The sequence below is a fragment of the Hypanus sabinus genome, chromosome 15, assembly GCF_030144855.1.
Source record: "Hypanus sabinus isolate sHypSab1 chromosome 15, sHypSab1.hap1, whole genome shotgun sequence".
In the NCBI taxonomy this organism is placed as follows: Eukaryota; Metazoa; Chordata; class Chondrichthyes; order Myliobatiformes; family Dasyatidae; genus Hypanus; species Hypanus sabinus.
The window spans coordinates 92,565,221-92,586,327 of NC_082720.1; the positions used below are offsets into that span (position 1 = coordinate 92,565,221).

General features: G+C 43.3%; 2 protein-coding genes across 7 annotated transcripts in view; one reads left to right on the forward strand and one right to left on the reverse strand.

The window, feature by feature from the left end:
• The window catches only part of LOC132405715 (uncharacterized), a 321,522-nt gene that overhangs the window by 136,008 nt on the left and 164,407 nt on the right, over positions 1-21,107 (forward strand). The gene's annotated exons all lie outside the window — the stretch shown is intronic.
• Positions 1-21,107, reverse strand: part of faxdc2 (fatty acid hydroxylase domain containing 2) — a 112,063-nt gene that overhangs the window by 9,757 nt on the left and 81,199 nt on the right. For all 6 annotated transcript variants that reach the window (XM_059990753.1, XM_059990754.1, XM_059990751.1 and 3 more), the window contains exons 6-8: positions 19,189-19,394; positions 15,084-15,189; positions 10,084-10,250 (exon numbers count right to left, since the gene is read on the reverse strand). In XM_059990753.1, the coding sequence (XP_059846736.1) occupies positions 10,084-10,250; positions 15,084-15,189; positions 19,189-19,394 (479 nt within the window). The remainder of the gene's footprint in view (positions 1-10,083; positions 10,251-15,083; positions 15,190-19,188; positions 19,395-21,107) is intronic.

Below are 21,107 nucleotides of genomic sequence, written 5' to 3' on the forward strand. Positions count from 1 at the left end.
TATTGGTGCCCTGGGAAACAGGTACTGACTATCCACCCTATCTATGCCTCTCATAATCTTGTAGACCTCTATCAAGCCCCCTCTCATTCTTCTATGCTCCAAAGAGAAAAGTCCCAGCTCTGCTAACCTTGCTTCATATGACTACATATGATAGTAAAAGCTTTCTCGTGTAAAAAAAAATAAAAGAAGGATGAGAGCAGATATTGGACCACTAGAAAATGAGGAGAGAGGAAAATAACAGGGGACAAAGAGATAGCAGATGAACTGAATGAGAATTTTGGCATCAGCCTTCACTGTGAAAGACACAAGCACTGTGCCAGATGTTGAAGGATGTGAGGGAAGAGAAGTGTGTGCATTTACTATTGTAAGGGAGATGGTGCTTAAAAAGCTGAAATACCTAAAGGTACTCAAGTCACCCAGACCAGATGAATTGCACCCTAGAGTTCTGCAAGAGGTAGCATTATAGAGATTGTGCAGGCATTACTAATAATCTTTCAAGAATCACTGGACTCGGAGATGGCGCCAGTGGACTGGAAAATCGGAAATGTCACTCCACTCTTTAAGAATGATGATGAAAGGCATTGATCGTGTGGATAGCCAGAGGCTTTTTTCCAGGGCTGAAATGGCTAACATGAGGGGGCATAGTTTTAAGGAGCTTGGAAATAGGATCAGAAGGGATGTGAGAGATAAATTTTTCCACACAGTGTGGCAAGTGCATGGAATACACTGCCAGCGGCAGTGGTGGAAGCGGATACAATGGGGTCTTTTAAGAGTCTTAGAAGGGTACATGGAGCTTAGAGAAATAGAGGGCTATGCGGTAGGGTACTTCTAGGCAGTTTCTAGAATAGGTTACATGGTTGGCACAACAATGTGGGCCAAAGGGCCTGTAATGTGCTGTAGATTTCTATGTTCTAAAGGAGGAAAGCAGCAGAATGGAAATTATAGACCAGTTAGCCTGACCTCAGTGGTTGGGAAGATGTTGAAGTCAATTGTTAAGGATGAGGTTATGGAGTACTTGGTGACACAGGACAAGATAGTACAAAGTCAGCAAGGTTTCCTTAAGGGAAAATCTTGCCTGACAAACCTTTTGGAATTCTTTGTGAAGATTACAACTAGGATATATAAAGTGGCTGCCGTATACTTGGACTTTCAGAAGGCCTTTGACAAGGTGTCACCCAGGAAGCTGGTTACCAAGTTAAGAGCCTATGGTATTAAGGGAAGTTACTAACTTCTGCTCCTATGTCTTATGGTCTTATAGTATTATATTTTCAATCTCTCACCGCTACAGTTGGAAGTTCCCACCTGCTTCAAAACACAACAATTATACCAATACCCAAGAAGAACAGTATGAGCTGCCTCAACAACTATCATTCAGTAGTACTCACATCTACAGTGATGAAATGCTTTGAGGTTGCTCAAGGCTGGACTGAATACCTGTCTTAGGAAGGACCTGGACCACTGAAATTTGCTTATCACCACAATAGGGCTACAGCAGATGCGATCTCAATGGCTCTCCACACAGCCTTGGATCACCTGGAGATTGCAAACCCCTCTGTCAGGATGCTGTTTATTGATCATAGCTCAGCATTTCCCAATGTCCTGATCGAAAAGCCGGGCCTCTGTACCTTCCTCTGCAACTGGATTCTCAGCTTCCTAACAGGAAGACCACAATCTGTGCAGATTGGAAATAACATCTCCACCTCACTGACAATTAACACTGGCACTACACTGGGATCATGCTTAGCCCATTGCACTACTCTCTACACCCATGAATGTGTGGCTAGGCACAGCTCAAACAGCATCTATAAATATGCTGATGCCATTGTTGGCAGAATTTCAGATGATGATGAAAAGGCGTACAAGAGTGCAAGTTAACCTTGCACTCAACATCAGCAAGGATCAAAGAGCTGATTGCGGTCTTAATTTGAGGGAACACATACCAATCCTCATAGACAAATCAGAAGTGGAGAGAGTGAGCTATTTCAAGTTACTGGGAGTCAATATCTCTGTGGACCTAACCTGGATGAAACATATCAATGCAGCTGTAAAGAAGGCAAGACAGCGGCTATATTTCATTAGGAGTTTGAGGAAATTTGGTTTGTCAACTAAAACACTCGAAATATGCTACAAATGTACTGTGGAGAGCATTCTGAATGGTTGCATCACCTTCTGGTATGGGGAGTGGGTTGGGTGGACCACTGCACAAGATTGAAATAAATTGCAGAAACTTGTAAAATTAGCTACATCATGGGTATCAGCCTTCATAGTCTCCAGCACCCTGTTGGATACTCTGTAGTATATGAACAAACTCAGCAAAATATGATATAAATATAATACTTAGCTAAATACATTTAGTAGTATTGTTGATACTAGCATTGTCATAAATAATATGTACTCTCCAGGGTGTAGAGGGTGTCCATATACTAAAGGATATCAAACGCAGTAACAGGAATCTTATATAGGCCTCCAAATAGTAGCCAAGATGTGGGATTGAGATTGGAAAGGACCTATTACAAGGATAATGTCACAATTGTAATAGACTTCAATTTGAGAATATCAAGTTTGCGTTAAATCGCAAGAGAGAGAATTTGTTGAAAGCCTACGAGATGGCTTTTTATAGCAGCTTATGCTTGAGCCTACTCAGGGAAGGGCTATCTTAGATTGTGTGTTGCCTAAGAATCTAGACTTTATTAGGGAGCTTAAGGTAAAGGAACCCTTTGGACACAGTGATCATAATATGATTGAATTCATACTGCAATCTGAGAGGGAGAAGCACAAGTCACAGGTATCAATATCACAGCATAATAAAGGGAATTACAGAGGCCTGAGAGAGGAGATTACCCAGGTGGATTGGAGGAGGATACTGGGGCGGATGATGGCAGAACAGAGATGGCTGAAGTGTCTGGGAACAGTTAACAAAGCACAGGATAGATACGTTCCACAGAAGAAGTTGTTCTCAAATGGCAGGGGTAGGCAATCATGACAAGGGAAGTTGTAGCAAAAGTGAGTGAGAAGCTGGATGATTATGAAGTTTTTAAATTAAAACAAAAGGGAACTAAAAAAGCCATAAGAAGGAAAAAGATGAAATATGAGGGGAAACTAACCAATAATAGAAAACAGGATACTAAAATTTTTTTTTTCAGTTATGTAAAGAGTAAAAGTGAGGTGAGAGTTGATATTGGACCAGTGGAAAATTATGCTGATAAGGTAGTACTAGGGGATAAAGAAATGGTGGATTAACTTAACGTGTACTTTGCATCAGTCATCACTGCGGAAGACACTAGCACTGTGTCAGAGGTCCACGAGTATCAGGGAGCAGCAGTGTATGCCATCACTATTACAATGGAAAGAGTGCTAGACGAACCCAAAGGTCTTAAAGTGAATAAGTCACCTGGACCAAATGGACTACATCCCAGAGTCCTGAGAGAGTTTGCTAAGGAGTTAGCACATGCATTGGTTATGATCTTTCAAGAATCACTTGATTCTGGCATGTTTGGAGGACTGGAAAATTGTAGATGTCACTCCACTCTTCAAGAAAGGAGACGTGCAGAAGAAAGGAAACTATAGACCAGTTAATCTGACCTCAGTGAGTTAATTATTAAGCATGAGGTCTCAGAGTACTTGGACACACATGATAAAATAGGCCATAGTCAGCAAGGGAAAATCTTGCCTGACAAATCGGTTGGAATTCTTTGAAGAAATAACATGGAAGATAGACAAAAGAAAATCAGTTGATGTTGTGTACTTGGATTTTCAGAAGGCCTTTGACAAGGTGCCTCACATGAGGCTGCTTAACAAGCTACAAATCGATGGTATTACAGGAAAGATTCTAGCATGGATAAAGCAGGCTGATTGGCAGGAGGCAAAGAGTGGTAATAAAGGAAGCCTTTTCTAATTGGCTGCCAGTAACTAGTGGAGTTCCACAGTGGTCTCTGTTGAGATTGATTCTTTTTACATTATACGTCAATGATTTGGATGACAGACTTGATGGCTTTGTTAAAAAATTTTGTAAACGTTATGAAGACTGGTGGGGGGCAGGTAGTTTTGAGTAGGTAGAGAAGACAGACATACATACTTTATTAATCCCGAGGGAAATTGGGTTTTGTTACAGTTGCATGAGTTTCGTTACAGTTGCACCAACCAAGGATAGAGTAGAAATAAAACCACAAATAATTAAATAATAATAAGTAAATTATGCCAAGTGGAAATAAAACCAGGACCAGCCTATTGGCTCAGAGTGTCTGACACTCTGAGGGAGGAGTTGTAAAGTTTGATGGCCACAGGCAGGAATGATTTCCTATGACGTTCAGTGTTGCATCTCGGTGGAATAAATCTCTGGCTGAAGGTACTCCTGTACTTAACCAGTACATTATGGAGTGAATGGGAGACATTGTCCAAGATGGCATGCAATTTGGACTGCATCCTCTTTTCAGACACCACCGTCAGAGAGTCCAGTTCCACCCCCACAACATCACTGGCCTTGCGAATGAGTTTGTTGATTCTGTTGGTGTCTGCTACCCTCAGCCTGCTGCCCCAGTACACAACAGCAAACATGATAGCACTATCCACCGCAGACTCGTAGAACATCCTCAGCATCGTCCGGCAGATGTTAAAGGACCTCAGTCTCCTCAGGAAATAGAGACGGCTCTGACCCTTCTTGTAGACAGCCTCAGTGTTCTTTGACCAGTCCAGTTTATTGTCAATTCATATCCCCAGGTATTTGTAATCCTCCACCATGTCCACACTGACCCTTTGGATGGAAACAGGGGTCACCGGTGCCTTAGGCCTCCTCAGGTCCACCACCAGCTCCTTAGTCTTTTTCACATTAAGCTGTAGATGATTTAGACAGATTAGGAGAATGGGCAAACAAGTGACAGATGAAACCTGTGTGGTAGCTTGGAGTGTCCTATGGAGGTGGACCCAAAGATCTCTCAGATCCACCACACTGTCAAGAGTCTTACCATTAATATTATATTCTGTCTTTAAATTTGACCTACCAAACTGAACCACTTCACACTTATCTGGGCTGTAGTCCATCTGCCACTTCTCAGCCCAGTTCTGCATCATATCCATGTCCTGCTGCAACCTCTGACAGCCCTCCAGGCTCTCCACAACACCCCAAAATTTTGTGTCATCAGCAAACTTACTAACCTACCAGTCTAGTTCCTCATCCAAGCCATTTATAAAAATCACAAAGAGGAGAGATCCCAGAACAGACCCCTGCGGAACACTGGTCACCGCCCTCCACGCAGAATACAAACCATCTTCAACCACCCTTTTCCTTCTGTGGGCAAGCCAATTCTGGATCTGCAATGCAAGCTCTCCTTGGATCCCATACCTCATTACTTTCTGAATGAGCCTTGCATGAAGAACCTTATCAACTGCCTTACTGATATCCATATATACTGCTCTACCTTCATCAGAATGTTTTCTTACATTCACGAAAATTCAATCAAGCTCGTAAAGCATGATCTGCTCTTGACAAAGCTATGCTGACTATCCCTAATCAGATTATGTCTATCCAAATGCTCATGAATTCTGCTTCTCAGGATTTCTCCAACAACTTGCCCAACACTGAAGTAAGGCTCACTGATCTATAATTTCCTGGGTTAGCTCTATCCCTTTCTTGAACAAGAGGATAGCATTTGCAACCTTCCAATCTTCTTGTACTTCTCTCATCCCTATTAATAATGCAAAGATCATTGCCAGAGGCTCAGCAATCACTTCTCTTGCTTCCCACAGTAGGGTAGGGTATATCTCTTCCAGACCCAGTGACTTATTTAACATAATACCTTTCAAAAGCTCCAGCACATCCTCTTTCTTAATGCCTACATGCTCAAGTATTTCAGTCCACTGCAAGTCATCCCCACAATTGCCCTTGTCCTTTTCACTGGTGAATACTGAGGCAAATTATTCATTAAGTATATGGGGTTAGAAGGGTGGGTTGGCAAGTTTGCAGACAACACAAAGGTTGGTAGTGTTGTAGATAGTGTAAAGGATTGTCAAAGATTGCAGAGAGACACTGATAGGATGCAGAAGTGGGCTGAGAAGTGGCAGATGGAGTTCAACCCGGAGAAGTGTGAGGTGGTACACTTTGGAAGGACAAACTCCAAGGCAGAGTACAAAGTATATGGCAGGATACTTGGTAGTGTGGAGGAGCAGAGGGATCTGGGGGTACATGTCCACAGATCCCTGTAAGTTGCCTCACAGGTAGATGGGGTAGTTAAGAAAGCTTATGGGGTGTTAGCTTTCATAAGTCAAGGGATAGAGTTTAAGAGACATGATGTAATGATGCAGCTCTATAAAACTCTAGTTAGGCCACATTTGGAGTACTGTGTCCAGTTCTGGTCACCTCACTATAGGAAGGATGTAGAAGCATTGGAAAGGGTACAGAGGAGATTTACCAGGATGCTGCCTGGTTTAGAGAGTATGGATTATGATCAGAGATTAAGGGAGCTAGGGCTTTACTCTTTGGAGAGAAGAAGGATGAGAGGAGACATGATAGAGGTGTACAAGATATTAAGAGGAATAGACAGAGTGGACAGCCAGCGCCTCTTCCCCAGGGCACCACTGCTCAGTACAAGAGGACATGGCTTTAAGGTAAGGGGAGGGACGGTCAAGGGGGATATTAGAGGGAGGTTTTTCATTCAGAGAGTGGTTGCTGAGTGGAATGCACTGCCTGAGTCAGTGGTGGAGGCAGATACACTAGTGAAGTTTAAGAGACTACTAGACAGGTATATGGAGGAATTTAAGGCAGGGGCTATATGGGAGCCTGGGGTACATCCTATCCCCGGTCCCGGTGACTTATCCAACTTGATGCTTTCCTAAAGCTCCGCACATTCTCTTCCTTAATATTTACATGCTCAAGCTTTTCAGTTCACTGTAAGTCATCCCTACAATCACCAAGATCCTTTTCTGTAGTGAATACTGAAACGAAGTATTCATAAAGTACCTCCGCCATCTCCTCCGGTTCCATATGCACTTTTCCACTGTCACACTTGATTGGCCCTATTCTCTCACGTTTTATCCTCTTGCTCTTCACATACTTGTAGAATACCTTGAGGTTTCCTTTAGTCCTGTCTGCCAAGGCCTCTTCTGGCTCTCCTAATTTCATTCTTAAGCTCATTCCTGCTAGTCTTATAATCTTCTAGATCTCTATCATTATGTAATTTTTTTGAACCTTTCATAAGCTCTTCTTTTCTTCTTGACTAGATTTTCAACAGCCTTTGTACATCACGGTTCCTGTACCCTCCCATCCTTTCCGTCTCATTGGAACGTACCTATGCAGAACCCCACGCAAATATTCCCTGAACATTTGCCACATTTCTTCCACACGTTTCCCTGAGAACATCTGTTTCCAATTTATGCTTCCAAGTTTCTGCCTGATGGCCTCATATTTCCCATTACTCCAATTAAATGTTTCCCTAACTTGTCTATTCCTATCCCTCTCCAATGCTATGGTAAAGGAGATAGAATTGTGATCACTATCTCCAAAATGCTCTCCCACTGAGAGACCTGACACCTGACCAGGTTCATTTCCCAATGCCAGATCAAGTACAGCCTCTGCTCTTGTAAACCTATCTCCATATTGTGTCAAGAAACCTTCCTGAACACACCTAACAAACTCCACCCCATCTAAACCCCTCACTCTAGGGAGATGCCAATCAATATTTGGGAAACTAAAATCTACCACTACAACAACCCTGTTATTCTTACACATTTGCAGAAACTGCCTCTCTATCTGCTCCTCGATGTCCCTGTTACTATTGGGTGGTCTGTAATAGCACCCAGTAGAGTTATTGATCCTTTATTCCTAACTTTCACCCACAGAGACTCCATAGACAACCCCTCCATGACTCATGCCTCTGTAATTCCCTTTACTACATTGTAATATTGATACATCTGACTTTAGCTTCTACCTTTCAAACTGCAGGGTGAGTTCTACATTCTGCATAATGTCCCGGCTCCTATGGTCTATACACCAACCTTTGAAGGCCTTCAGTATCTATGTTGCCATTTTCAAGAAAATATTGAATTGGATCCCTCAGTCACTCTGTTCAGTAACATTTGATTGTTTACTGTACATACTCTATCCCTATGTCACTGGCCAAAATACATCACCTCGTACTTTTCAGGAATAAATTCCATCTGCCAACACACTGACCAACTTTCCATCTGAACTAGGTCCTGCTACAGCCTTAAACAATCCTCCTCACTGTCCACGGCACCATCGACTGTTGTTTCATCTGTGAACTTGCTGATTATCTCTTCTACATTCACATCCAACACCAGAAGGTATAGGAACAGAATCAGGCCATTTGGCCCACACACAGTAGAGGTCACAGCACCAATTCCCGATTCCCACATTACAGCATTAGTCATTGACATCCAACCGTGGACAAGGCATTTATTCTCATACCCTGTGAAAGCTGCAACAGCTCCAGCCTTGTGCGTAAGAGGACTGCTCCTAATGCCTTTCAATAGTTTGAATGCCCCTGGTGTTTTAGACTCAGAGGTCACAATACCGCATTCCTCTGTCCAAATGGAAGATCGGTCCCTGCTCTGTACTGAAGGATCTCGTATTGTGTTCGTCACACTGCACACCACTTGTGACGAGATCTGAAGGATTATTAAATGTGGACTGTTCTGTTAAAATGAGAGAGAGCGGAGAACGTGTGTGCTATTTCAAAGATGAGAGAGAGCAACAAAAATTCATCAGACTCAGACTCCAGGTGTATCCATTTCTGCTGGTCCCTTTTAACCTGTTACTGGTTTGCCATGGTTATGGCAGGGTGGAGCTATATGATGGACAGCTGGTTTTTTAGCACTTGTGGAATATATACAAGGTCAACTGGCTTTGTAATCAGACACACCAGAGACATGGAAGACACTGACACTGAGAGAGCTTTGTGTGCCCATGACAAAGGTGGAGTTTTTGCTCACAGTGTGGACAAAGGGGTGACCAGTGGGAAGCTATCGGTATGTTTAACCCTTGCCTGGGTTGATAGCTTTACCATGTGAAAACAGCATTCTCTTTTGTGTGGTCACAGTCGGTGACTTTAATAAGTTTCGGGAGCAGGAGGACAATGTGGAAGATTTGACGGCATCGGCACTGGGAAGACAAAACATCTCTCTCTCTCTCTTCAACCTACCCAATTCAATATCCAGAACTGAACTATATATATGACTGAACTGAACCTATACCATCATTAGACTGTACCATTTATCACCTGAGCTGGGAGAAATTTGGGAACTTTATTTACTCACTTATATATGCATATACTCTGCTAACCTGTTTGCCTTATCTGGTTTTATATTACAGTCAGTCCTCCTTATCCGCGGATTCAATCAACCGCGGATCGGGAAAACCCGGAAGTTCTCTCTCCAGCACTCCATATTTGAGCATGTACAGACTATTTTTTCTTGTCATTATTCCCTAAACAATAGAGTATAACAACTATTTTCATAGCATTTACATTGTATTAGGTATTATAAGTAAGTACAGGCAGTCCCCGGGTTATGAACAAGTTCCACTCCTGAGTCCGTCTTTAAGTCGGATTTGAAGTCGGAACAGGTACATCCAGTATTATTTAGGGTCAGTTAGTCAAACGTTTTTCTTAGTATATAGTACATATTTTACCTTTCTATCATATAAAACACTTAAGAAACGTATGTATTTCAAACTGTGAACAGAAACACTGCGGATTCAGAGCAGCACTGCCAGGTCCTAATGTCCACCACACTAAGACATGTTAAATAATGTCCATGGTTCTGCAGGGTCCTAAAGACCACTGCACTGAGGCAAGTTAAATAAGGGACTTGAGCATCCGCATTTTTTGGTATCCGTTGGGGGGGGGGGGGTCTCGGAACAAATCCCACATGGATACGTAGTTACTAATAAAATAGTGTTTATAACGGAAGACTCAGACTCCAGGTGTGTCCATTTCTGCTGGTCGTTCTTAACCCGTTACAGGGTATGTAATACACTAAATAAATGGTCTTCAACCAACCTCCCCAATGAGAAATCAACCAGCAGGAGATCTGCTTCCTGCAGCCTGGCTCCTAACCTCAGGCAGGACTTACCGTAGGTGATGGAAATCATGGAATTCTGGAGAAGGCATCAGCGGGAGATGGTATCCGCAGTGAGAAATGGTGGAGATTAACAGTGCCAAGGAAAACCACAACGTTACAGTTGCCAAGTGGGATCGCAGCAGGATTGGGCCAATCATCGGTGGAAGCATGTTGGAGAACTGTAGAGAGAGAAGTGAGGAAAGAAGGCAGCCGAGTGAATGTTGAGGGAGGTAGAGGTGAGAAAGAGGGGTGAGGATTGGAGGGGGGAAAGTGTTGGGGGAGGTAAGGTTGAGAGAGAGAATATTAGAACATTCCAAAGGTTGGACAAGAACAGGCCATTTGACCCAACAAAGCTTGCCAGATTCCTATGCACATACTATGTTCAAATAACTACTGAGTTTAGATTTGAAAGTCTCGAAAGTACTACTCTTAACTACACAACGAGGTAGTTTGTTCCAGGTGTCCACAACTCACTGAGTAAAGAAATCAAGGAATGACTGTGCTGGCGCATGGACTTCAGCGAGTTAGACCGGCGGGAAGAGTATAAAAGAAGATCGTTTTTTCCTTTGGCGGTTTGATTGAGGAACGACTGCACAGGTATGTGGACGTCAGTGAGTTAGACCAGTGGGAAGAGTTTAAAAAGGAGACAGCTTTATAGAGCGGGCATTGAGCAGCGTGCAATGGAGTAGAGGTACACAGAGTAGGAGGGCTTTGGCTCAACGGGGCTTCAGCAATAACGGATCGAGGCGAGGTAAGTTACTTATGGAGAATAGAAACTGGAAGTACGTCTGTGAGGCCAGTGTTCCATACTGGACATCAGATGTGGGATGTCCGGAAGACTCCCAGCCTCCCGGATGGCCACATCTGCGCTAGGCGCGTCAAGCTGCAGCTCCTTACAGACCTGGTTAGGAAGCTGGAGATGCAGCTAGATGACTTTTGTCTGGTCAGAGAAAGTGAGGAGGTGACAGAGAGGAGCTATAGGCAAATAGTCACACTGGGGCATCGGGAGACAGGTAAGTGGGTAACAGTCAGGAGTGGGAAAGGCAAGGGTCAGATTCTAGAGAGTACCCCTGTGGCAGTCCTCTGAACAATAAGTATTGAGTCACTGTGGGTGGAAGTTAGAAACAAGAAGGGGTCAATAATTCAACTAGGTGCTTTTTATAGACCACCCAACAGTAACAGGGACATCAAGGAGCAGATAGGGAGACAGATTCTGGAAAGGTGCAATAATAACAGGGTTGTCATGGTGGGAGATTTTAATTTCCCAAATATTGATTGGCATCTCCCTAGAGCAAGAGGTTTAGATGGGGTGGAGTTTGATTGGTATATTCAGGAAGGTTTCTTGACACAATATGTAAATAAGCCTACAAGAGGAGGGACTGCACTTGATTTGGTATTGGGAAATTAACCTGGTCAGGTGTCAGGTCTCTCAGTGGGAGAGCATTTTGGAGATAGTGATCACAATTCTATCTCCTTTACCATAGTATTGAAGAGGGATAGGAACACACAAGTTAGGAAAGTGTGTAATTGGAGTAAGGGGGAATATGAGGCTATCAGATAGGAACTTGATAACTTAAACTGGAAACAGACATTCTCAGGGAAATGTATAGCAGAAATGTGGCAAATGCTCAGGGGATATTTGCATGGTGTTCTGCATAGGTACATAGACAAAGAAACATAGAAAATAGTACAGGAGTAGGCCATTCGGCCCTTTGACCCTGCACCGCCATTCAGTATGATCATGGCTGATCATCCAACTCAGAACCCTGTACCTGCTTTCTCTCCATACCCCCGATCCCTTTAGCCACAAGGGCCATATCTAACTTCCTCTTAAATATAGCCAATGAACCAGCCTCAACTGTTTCCTGTGGCAGAGAATTCCACAGATTTACCACTCTCTGTGTGAAGAAGTTTTTCCTCATCTCAGTCCTAAAAGGCTTCCCCTTTACCCTTAAACTGTGACGCCTCGTTTTGGACTTCCTCAACATCGGAAACAACCTTCCTGCATCTAGCGTGTCCAATCCCTTTAGAATTTTATACGTTTCAATAAAATCCCCCCTCAATCTTCTAAATTCCAGTGAGTATAAGCCTTGTTGATCCAGTCTTTCTTCATATGAAAGTCCTGCCATCCCAGGAATCAATCTGGTGAACCTTCTCTGTATCCCTCTATGGCAAGAATGTCTTTCCTCAGATTAGGGGACCAAAACTGCACACAATATTCTAGGTGCGGTCTCACCAAGACCTTGTACAACTGCAGTAGAACCTCCCTGCTCCTGTACTCAAATCCTTTTGCTATGAATGCCAACGTACTATCTGCCTTTTTCACCGCCTGCTGTACCTGCATGCTCACCTTCAATGACTGGTGTACAATGACACCCAGTTCCAATGAGACAGGGAAAGGATGGCAGGATACAAGAACCATGGTGTACAAAGGCTGTTGAAGAACTAGTCAAGAAGAAAAGCTTATGAAAGGTTCAAAAAAGGCACACACTCAGCGATTCAGGAACAGCTTTCCCGCCCCCCCCCCCCCCCCCCGCCACCCGATTCCTAAATGGACATTGAAGCTTTGGACACTACCTCATTTTTTTTAAATATACCGTATTTCTGTTTCGGCACATTTTTTTTAAAAAAATTATTCAATACATGCAATTGATTTACTTTTTTACTTATTATTATCATGTTTCATTTATTTATTTATTTATTCATTCATTTTCTCTCTCTGCTTGATTATGCATTGAACTGCTGCTGCTAAGTTAACAAATTTCACGTCACATGCTGGTGATAATAAACCTGATTCTGGAAAAACTAGGTATTGATAGAGATCCAGAAGATTACAAGGCTAGCAGGAAAAAGCTTAAGAATGAAATTAGGAGAGCCTGAAGGGGCCATGAGAAGGCCTTGGTGAGCAGGATTAAGGAAAACCCCAAGGCATTTGACAATTATGTGAAGAGCAAGAGGATAAGACGTCAGAGAATAGGTCCAATCAAGTGTGGCAGTGGAGAAGAGTGTACGAAACCAGAGGAGATAGAATAGATACTTAATGAATACTTTGCTTCAGTATTCACTACAAAAAAGGATCTTGGTGATTGTAGGGATTTCTTAAAGCAGATTGAAAAGCTTGAGCAGCTAGACATTAAGGAAGAGGATGTGCTGGAGCTTTTGGAAACCATCAAGTTGGATAAGTCTCCGGGACAGGATGAGATGTACCCCAGGCTGCTGTGGGAGGCGAGGGAGGAAATTGCTAAGCTTCTGGCAATGATCTCTCCATCATCTTTGGGGATGGGAAAGGTTCCGGAGGATTGGAAGCTTGCAGATGTTGTTCCCTTATTCAAGAAAGAGAGTAGAGATAGCCCAGGAAATTATTATAGACCAGTGAGTCTTACTTCAGTGGTTGGTAAGCTGATGGAATAGATTTTGAGAGGCAGGATTTATGAACATTTGGAGAGGCATATGATTAGGAATAGTCAGCATGGCTTTGTCAAAGGCAGCTCGTGCCTTACGAGCCTAATTGAATTTTTTGAGGATGTGACTAAACACACTGATGAAGGTAGAGCGGTAGATGTAGCGTATATGGATTTTAGCAAGGCATTTGACAAGGTACCCCATGCAAGGCTTATTGAGAAAGTAACGAGGTATGGGATCCAAGGGGACTTTACTTTGTGGATCCAAAATTGGCTTGCTTACAGAAGGCAAGGAGTAGTTGTAGACGGGTCATATTGTGCATGGAGATCTGTGACCAGTAGTATGCCTCAGCGATCTGTTCTGGAACCCCGTTTCTTTATGATTTTTTTAAATATAAATGACCTGGATGAGGAAGTGGAGGGATGGGTTAGTAAATTTGTTGATGACACAAGGGTTGGAGGTGTTGTGGATAGTGTGAAGGGCTGTCAGGTTACAGCAGTCATTGACAGGATGCAAAACTGAGCTGAGAAGTGGCAGATGGAGTTCAATCCAGATAAGTGTGAGGTGGTTCATTTTGGAGGTCAAGTATGATGGCAGAATATAGTATTAATGGTAAGACTCTTGGGAGTGTGGAAGATCAGAAGGATCTTGGGGTCCGAATACATAGGGCACTCAAAGCTGCTGCACAGGTTGACTCTGTAGTTAATAAGGCATACGGTGCATTGACCTTCATCAACCGTGGGATTGAGTTTAAGAGCTGAGAGGTAATGTTACAGCTACAGTGGCATGCAAAGGTTTGGGCACCCCTGGTCAAAATTTTTGTTACTGTGAATAGTTAAGCGAGTAAAAGATTACCTGATTTCCAAAAGGCATAAAGTTAAAGATGACACATTTCTTTAATATTTTAAGCAAGATTACTTTTTATTTCCATATTAGAGGAAGGCTTTTTACTCAGAGTGGTTGGTGCGTGGGATGCACTGCCTGAGTCAGATACACTAGTGAAGTTTGAGAGACTACTAGACAAGTATAAGGAGGAATTTAAGGTGGAGGGTTATATGTGAGGCAGGGTTTAAGGGTCAGCACAACATTGTGGGCCGAAGGGCCTGTACTGTGCTGTATTGTTCTGTGTTCTCATCAAAGAATGTATAAACTCTACAATCTTGAGATAAGAGGCCCAAAGTTACTTACAATACTCCAAGTGAGGTCTCACCAGTGCCTTATAAAGCCTCAGCATCACATCCTTGCTTTACTCTAGTCCTCTTGAAATGAATGCTAACATTGCATCTGTCTTCCTCACCATAGACTCAACCATTAAGTTAACCTTTAGGGAATCCTGTACAAGGACTCCCTAGTCCCTTTGCACCTAGGAGTTCTGAATTCTACCCCCATTTAGAAAACGTTTTAGTTCCCTTCTGCTGGTTTTAAAAAGCTTCCCAATACTCTACATTCCAAATTATTTTTGCAATATTATATGCCCTCTTTTTTTGTTTTTATGCTGTCTTTGACTTCACTTGTCAGCCACGGTCATCTCAGCCTCCCTTTAGAATACTTGTTCCTCTTTGGGAAACATCTATCCTGTGCCTTCCAGATTTCCTTGAAACACCACTTACCACATGCTCAACTGGATGGGCATACAAGGCGATTATTCCAATTGGTGCCGTCCATTCATGGTGCTTCTTGTGAATATATTTGTAAAGTGTTGGCTGATGGAATAACCTGGAGAGAATTAATACAGAAACTAATCAGCCAAACAACAAAGCTGGCAACTCTCTATCTGCACACGTCACCAAATCCACTTTTCCCGGGTCCATGGTACACACGTCAACCAATAACCTGGGTGAAACATTAATTCTCTTCTTGACCTGCAGTGTACTTTGTTATTGAATGTTGACACACACGAATTGGGGATTGAGAATTGGTTATAAAACAGAAGCAGAGATTAGGAATAAACTAGTCTTTGACTAGTGGGATCATGCAGACATTGGGACAGCCATTCACAATCAGAATATTGATATGGCAAAGGAGCCAAGTGGAGTATTTCCAAAAAATTGAAGGCTATGTGTGAGGAAAGGGCTAGATTGATCTAAAAGTTAGTTAAAAGCTATAAAACAAGAGACAATAGACAATAGGTGCAGAAGTAGACCATTCGGCCCCTCGAGTCTGCACCGCCATTCTGAGATCATGGCTGATCATTCACTATCAATACCCAGTCCCTGCCTTGTCCCCATATCCCTTGATTCCCCTATCCATCAGATATCTATCTAGCTCCTTCTTGAAAGCATCCAGAGAATTGGCCTCCACCGTCTTCCGAGGCAGTGCATTCCACACCTCCACAACTCTCTGGGAGAAGAAGTTTTTCCTCAACTCTGTTTTAAATAACTGACCTCTTATTCTCAATCCATGCCCTCTGGTACTGGACTCTCCCAATATTTGGAACATATTTCCTGCCTCAATCCTATCAAATCCTTTAATTATCTTAAATGTTTCAATCAGATCTCCTCTCAATCTCCTCAATTCCAGTGTGTACAAGCCCAATCTCTCCAATCTCTCTGCGTAAGACAGCCCTGCCATCCCATGAATCAACCTAGTGAATCTACGCTGCACTTCCTCAATTGCCAGAATGTCCTTCCTTAAACCTGGAGACCAAAACTGTACACAATATTCCAGGTGTGGTCTCACCAGGGCCCTGTACAAATGCAAAAGGACATCCTTGCTCTTGTACTCAATTCCCCTTGTAATAAAGGCCAACATTCCATTTGCCCTCTTCACTGCCTGTTGCACTTGCTCATTCACCTTCATTGACTGATGAACTAGGACTCCTAGGTCTCTTTGCATTTCTCCCTTACCTAACTCTACACCGTTCAGACAATGCTCTGCCCTCTTGTTCCTGCTTCCAAAGTGGATAACTTCACATTTCTTCACATTGAATGACATCTGCCAAGTATCTGCCCACTCACCCAGCCTATCCAAGTCTCCCTGTATTCTCCTAACGTCCTCTTCTCATGTCACACTGCCACCCAGTTTAGTATCGTCAGCAAACTTGCTGATATAGTTTTCAATGCCCTCATCTAAATCGTTGACATAAATCGTAAAGAGCTGTGGTCCCAATACAGAGCCCTGTGGTACCCCACTAGTCACCTCCAGCCAGTCCGAGAAACACCCATTCACTGCTACCCTTTGCTTTCTATCTGCCAACCAGTTTTCTATCCATGTTGAAACCCTGCCCCCAATGCCATGAGCTCTGATTTTACTCACCAATCTCCTATGTGGCACCTTTTCAAATGCCTTCTGAAAATCTAGGTACACTACATCCACTGGCTTACCCTCGTCTAACATCCTCGTTACACCCTCAAAAAACTCCAACAGATTAGTCAAGCATGATTTGCCCTTGGTAAATCCATGCTGGCTCGGCCTAATCCTATTACTGCCATCAAGATATGCCACTATTTCGTCCTTAATAATGGACTCAAGCATCTTCCCCACGACTGACGTTAGGCTAACAGGGCGATAGTTCTCCGTTTTCTCCTTCCCTCCCTTCTTGAAAAGTGGGATAACATTAGCCACTCTCCAATCTTCAGGAACCGATCCTGAATCTAAGGAACTTTGGAAAATGATTACCAATGCATCCACAATTTCCTGAGCCACCTCTTTTAGAACCCTCGGATGCAGACCATCTGGACCCGAGGATTTATTAGCCTTCAGTCCTATCAGTCTACTCATCACAGTTTCTTTCCTAATGTCAATCTGTTTCAATTCCTCTGATATCTTATGACCCTGGCCCATCCATACATCTGGGAGATTGCTTGTGTCCTCCCTGGTGAAGACAGATCTAAAGTACGCATTAAATTCTGTTGCCATTTCCCTGTTTCCCATAACAATTTCTCCCAATTCATTCTTCAAGGGGCCAACATTGTTCTTAACTATCTTCTTTCTCTTCACATAGCTAAAAAAGCTTTTGCTATCCCCTTTTATATTCCTGGCTAGACTGAGCTCATACCTGATTTTTTCTCTCCGTATTGCTTTTTTAGTTAAGATCTGCTGTTCCTTAAAACTTTCCCAATCATCTGAATTCCCACTCATCTTAGCCCTATCATACTTCTTTTTCTTTAATGCTATACAATCTCTGACTTCTTTTGTCAACCACTGTGGCCCCTTCCCCCTCTTTGAATCCTTCCTTCTCATTGGAATGAACTGCATTTGCATCTTTTGTATTAAACCCAAGAATATCTGCCACTGCTGATCCACTGTCTTACCTGCCAGGGCATCCGCCCATTTAACTTTGGCCAGCTCTTCCCTCATGGCTCCGTAGTCTCCTTTATTTAATTGCAACACTAACACCTCTGATCTGCCCTTATCCCTCTCAAATTGTAGATAAAAACTTATCATGTTATGATCACTACTTCCTAATGGCTCTTTTACTTCAAGATCACTTATCAATTCCTGTTCATTACACATCACCAAGTCCAAAATAGCCTCGTTCCTGGTTGGCTCAAGCACAAGCTGTTCCAAAAATACATCCCTTAGACACTCCACAAACTCCCTATCCTGGGGTCCAGCACCTACCTGATTCTCCCAGTTCACCTGCATGTTGAAATCTCCCATAACGACTGCATTACCTTTAGCACATGCCAATGTTAACTCCCTAATCAACTTGTACCCAATATCCACGCTACTGTTTGGGGGCCTGTACACAACACCCATTAGGGTCTTTTTACCCTTACTGTTCCTCAGCTCAATCCACACAGACTCTACTTCCCCTGTTCCTAAGTCACCCCTTGCTAAGGACTGAATCTCATTCCTCACCAACAGGGCCACCCCACCCCCTCTTCCCATATTTCTGTCTCTACGATAGCACGTATACCCTGGTACACTCAATTCCCAGGCCTGATCCCCTTGCAGCCATGTCTCCGTTATCCCAACAATATCGTAGTTCCCCGTTTTCATCTGAGCTTCAAGCTCATCTGTCTTATTTCTGACACTACGCGCATTCAAGTATAGAATTCTTAGCCCATTCCTCCTCTCTTTGCTTAAAACACTGTCTATTGTACTTAACCCAGCTCCTTGAACTTCCATCGGGCTAATTGCACCTTGAATTTTGATGACCTTCTCAAGATCACCCAAACCTTCTACACATTTAACCCCATGCTCCTTCTGACCAACCCTCTGTACATGTAACTTTTCCAACACGTTCTGTCTCACCTTTCTCCTTTACACAATTAATATTTGGGAAACGTGTATTCCCCACCTGTCCCTTATCCCTCATCATATCATCTTCTCTCGTATTCTGGATCCCTGCCCCCTGCACATCTAGTTTAAACCCCCCCGAGCAGCACTGGCAAACATTCCTGCAAGAATAAAAGAACAGAGGGGCCTTTTCCCACACCCATTTCCTGTTTTTTCTCAGATGAAACAGCCAAGTAGGTCACTGGAGGGACCTCCAGAGGTCAGACTCTTACAACTGATGCAATATCACATTCAGGAGTTCAAGAGGCATGAACAGGCAGGGAATGGAGGGACATGGATAACAAGCAGGCAGACAGGATCCACAAAGACACAGAGGGCCGAATGATCTGCTCCTGTGTTGAGGGGTAGAGGTGTAGAGACGTTGATGAACTGGAAGTAACATGCATCAGACAGTGGCAGGGAGTGGTGGACGTTGGGGTAAGGAGGAAATGGCTGCTCGTGAGTTAAGATAAGATGATGGTTCTCACTCACCTGTGGGAATAATAGAAGAAGACCTCCTCGAGCAGGCCGAGGAAGCAGAGCTCAAATAGCACCCAGTGGAAGGTGGGCAGCTCAGGCCCACACAGGTTACCCCTCCATTCCATGATGGGGTACAGCAGCAGAATCATGGGAAAGGACAGGAAAACCTGGTTAAACACCACTGTCCGAATGGCCATCAGTAGCTTTGCTGACTCCACCTTTGAAACAAATAGCAAGTTTGCGAATGGCAGACACAAAATGGGATCTTGCTGCCTCTGCATCTCCCCTCTTTTCCTCCAGGGTTAATTACTGGAATTGGTTTATTATTGTCACATGTACTAAGATGCAGTGAAAAGCTTGTCTTGCATATAGTTACCATAACGAGAGAGAAGATTCTTCGGAAACTGAAAGGTCTGAAGGTAAACAAGTCACCTGGACCAGATGATGTACACCCCAGGATTCCAAAAGAGGTGGCTAAAGAGATTGTGGAGGCATTCGTAATGATCTTTCAAGAATCACTAGATTTTGGAATGGTTCTGGAAGACTGGAAAACAGCAGACTGGAAAAACACACAAAAACTGCTGAAGGAACTCAGCAGACCAAGCAGCATTTATAGAAAAAGTACAGTTCATATTTTGGACCATAACGCACAGGAGCGGAATTAGGCCATCTAGCCCATCGAGTCTGCACTGCCATTAAATCATGGCAGATTCTTTTTTTTCTCCTCCTCAACCCCAGTTCCCAGCCTTCTCCCTGCAACCTTTGGTGCCACGTCCAAACAAGAACCTATCAATCTCTGCCTTAAATACACCCAAGGATTTGGCCTCCACAGCTGCATGTGGCAACAAATTCTACAAATTCACCACCTTTTAACCATATAACCATATAACAATCACAGCACGGAAACAGGCCATCTCGGCCCTCCTAGTCCGTGCCGAACTCTTAATCTCACCTAGTCCCACCTACCCGCACTCAGCCATAACCCTCCACTCCTTTCCTGTCCATATACCTATCCAATTTTACCTTAAATGACACAACTGAACTGGCCTCTACTACTTCTACAGGAAGCTCATTCCACACAGCTATCAGTCTCTGAGTACAGAAATACCCCCTCGTGTTTCCCTTAAACTTCTGCCCCCTAACTCTCAAATCATGTCCTCTCGTTTGAATCTCCCCTACTCTCAATGGAAACAGCCTATTCACGTCAACTCTATCTATCCCTCTCAAAATTTTAAATACCTCGATCAAATCCCCCCTCAACCTTCTACGCTCCAATGAATAGAGACCTAACTTGTTCAACCTTTCTCTGTAACTTAAGTGCTGAAACCCAGGTAACATCCTATTAAATCATCTCTGCACTCTCTCTAATTTATTGATATCTTTCCTATAATTCGGTGACCAGAACTGCACAAAATATTCTAAATTTGGCCTTACCAATGCCTTGTACAATTTTAACATTACATTCCAACTTCTGTACTCAATGCTTTGATTTATAAAGGCCAGCGTTCCAAAAGCCTTCTTCACCACCCTATCTACATGAGACTCCACCTTCAGGGAACTATGCACTGTTATTCCTAGATCTCTCTGTTCTTCTGCATTCCTCAATACCCTACCATTTACCCTGTATGTTCTATTTGGATTATTCCTGTCAAAATGTAGAACCTCACACTTCTCAGCATTAAACTCCATCTGCCAACATTCAGCCCATTCTTCTAACTGGCATAAATCTCCCTGCAAGCTTTGAAAACCCACCTCATTATCCACAACACCTCCTATCTTAGTATCATCGGCATACTTACTAATCCAATTTACCACCCCATCATCCAGATCATTTACAAACAACATTGGGCCCAAAACAGATCCATGAGGCACCTCGCTAGTCACCGGCCTCCATCCCGATAAACAATTATCCACCACTACTCTCTGGCATC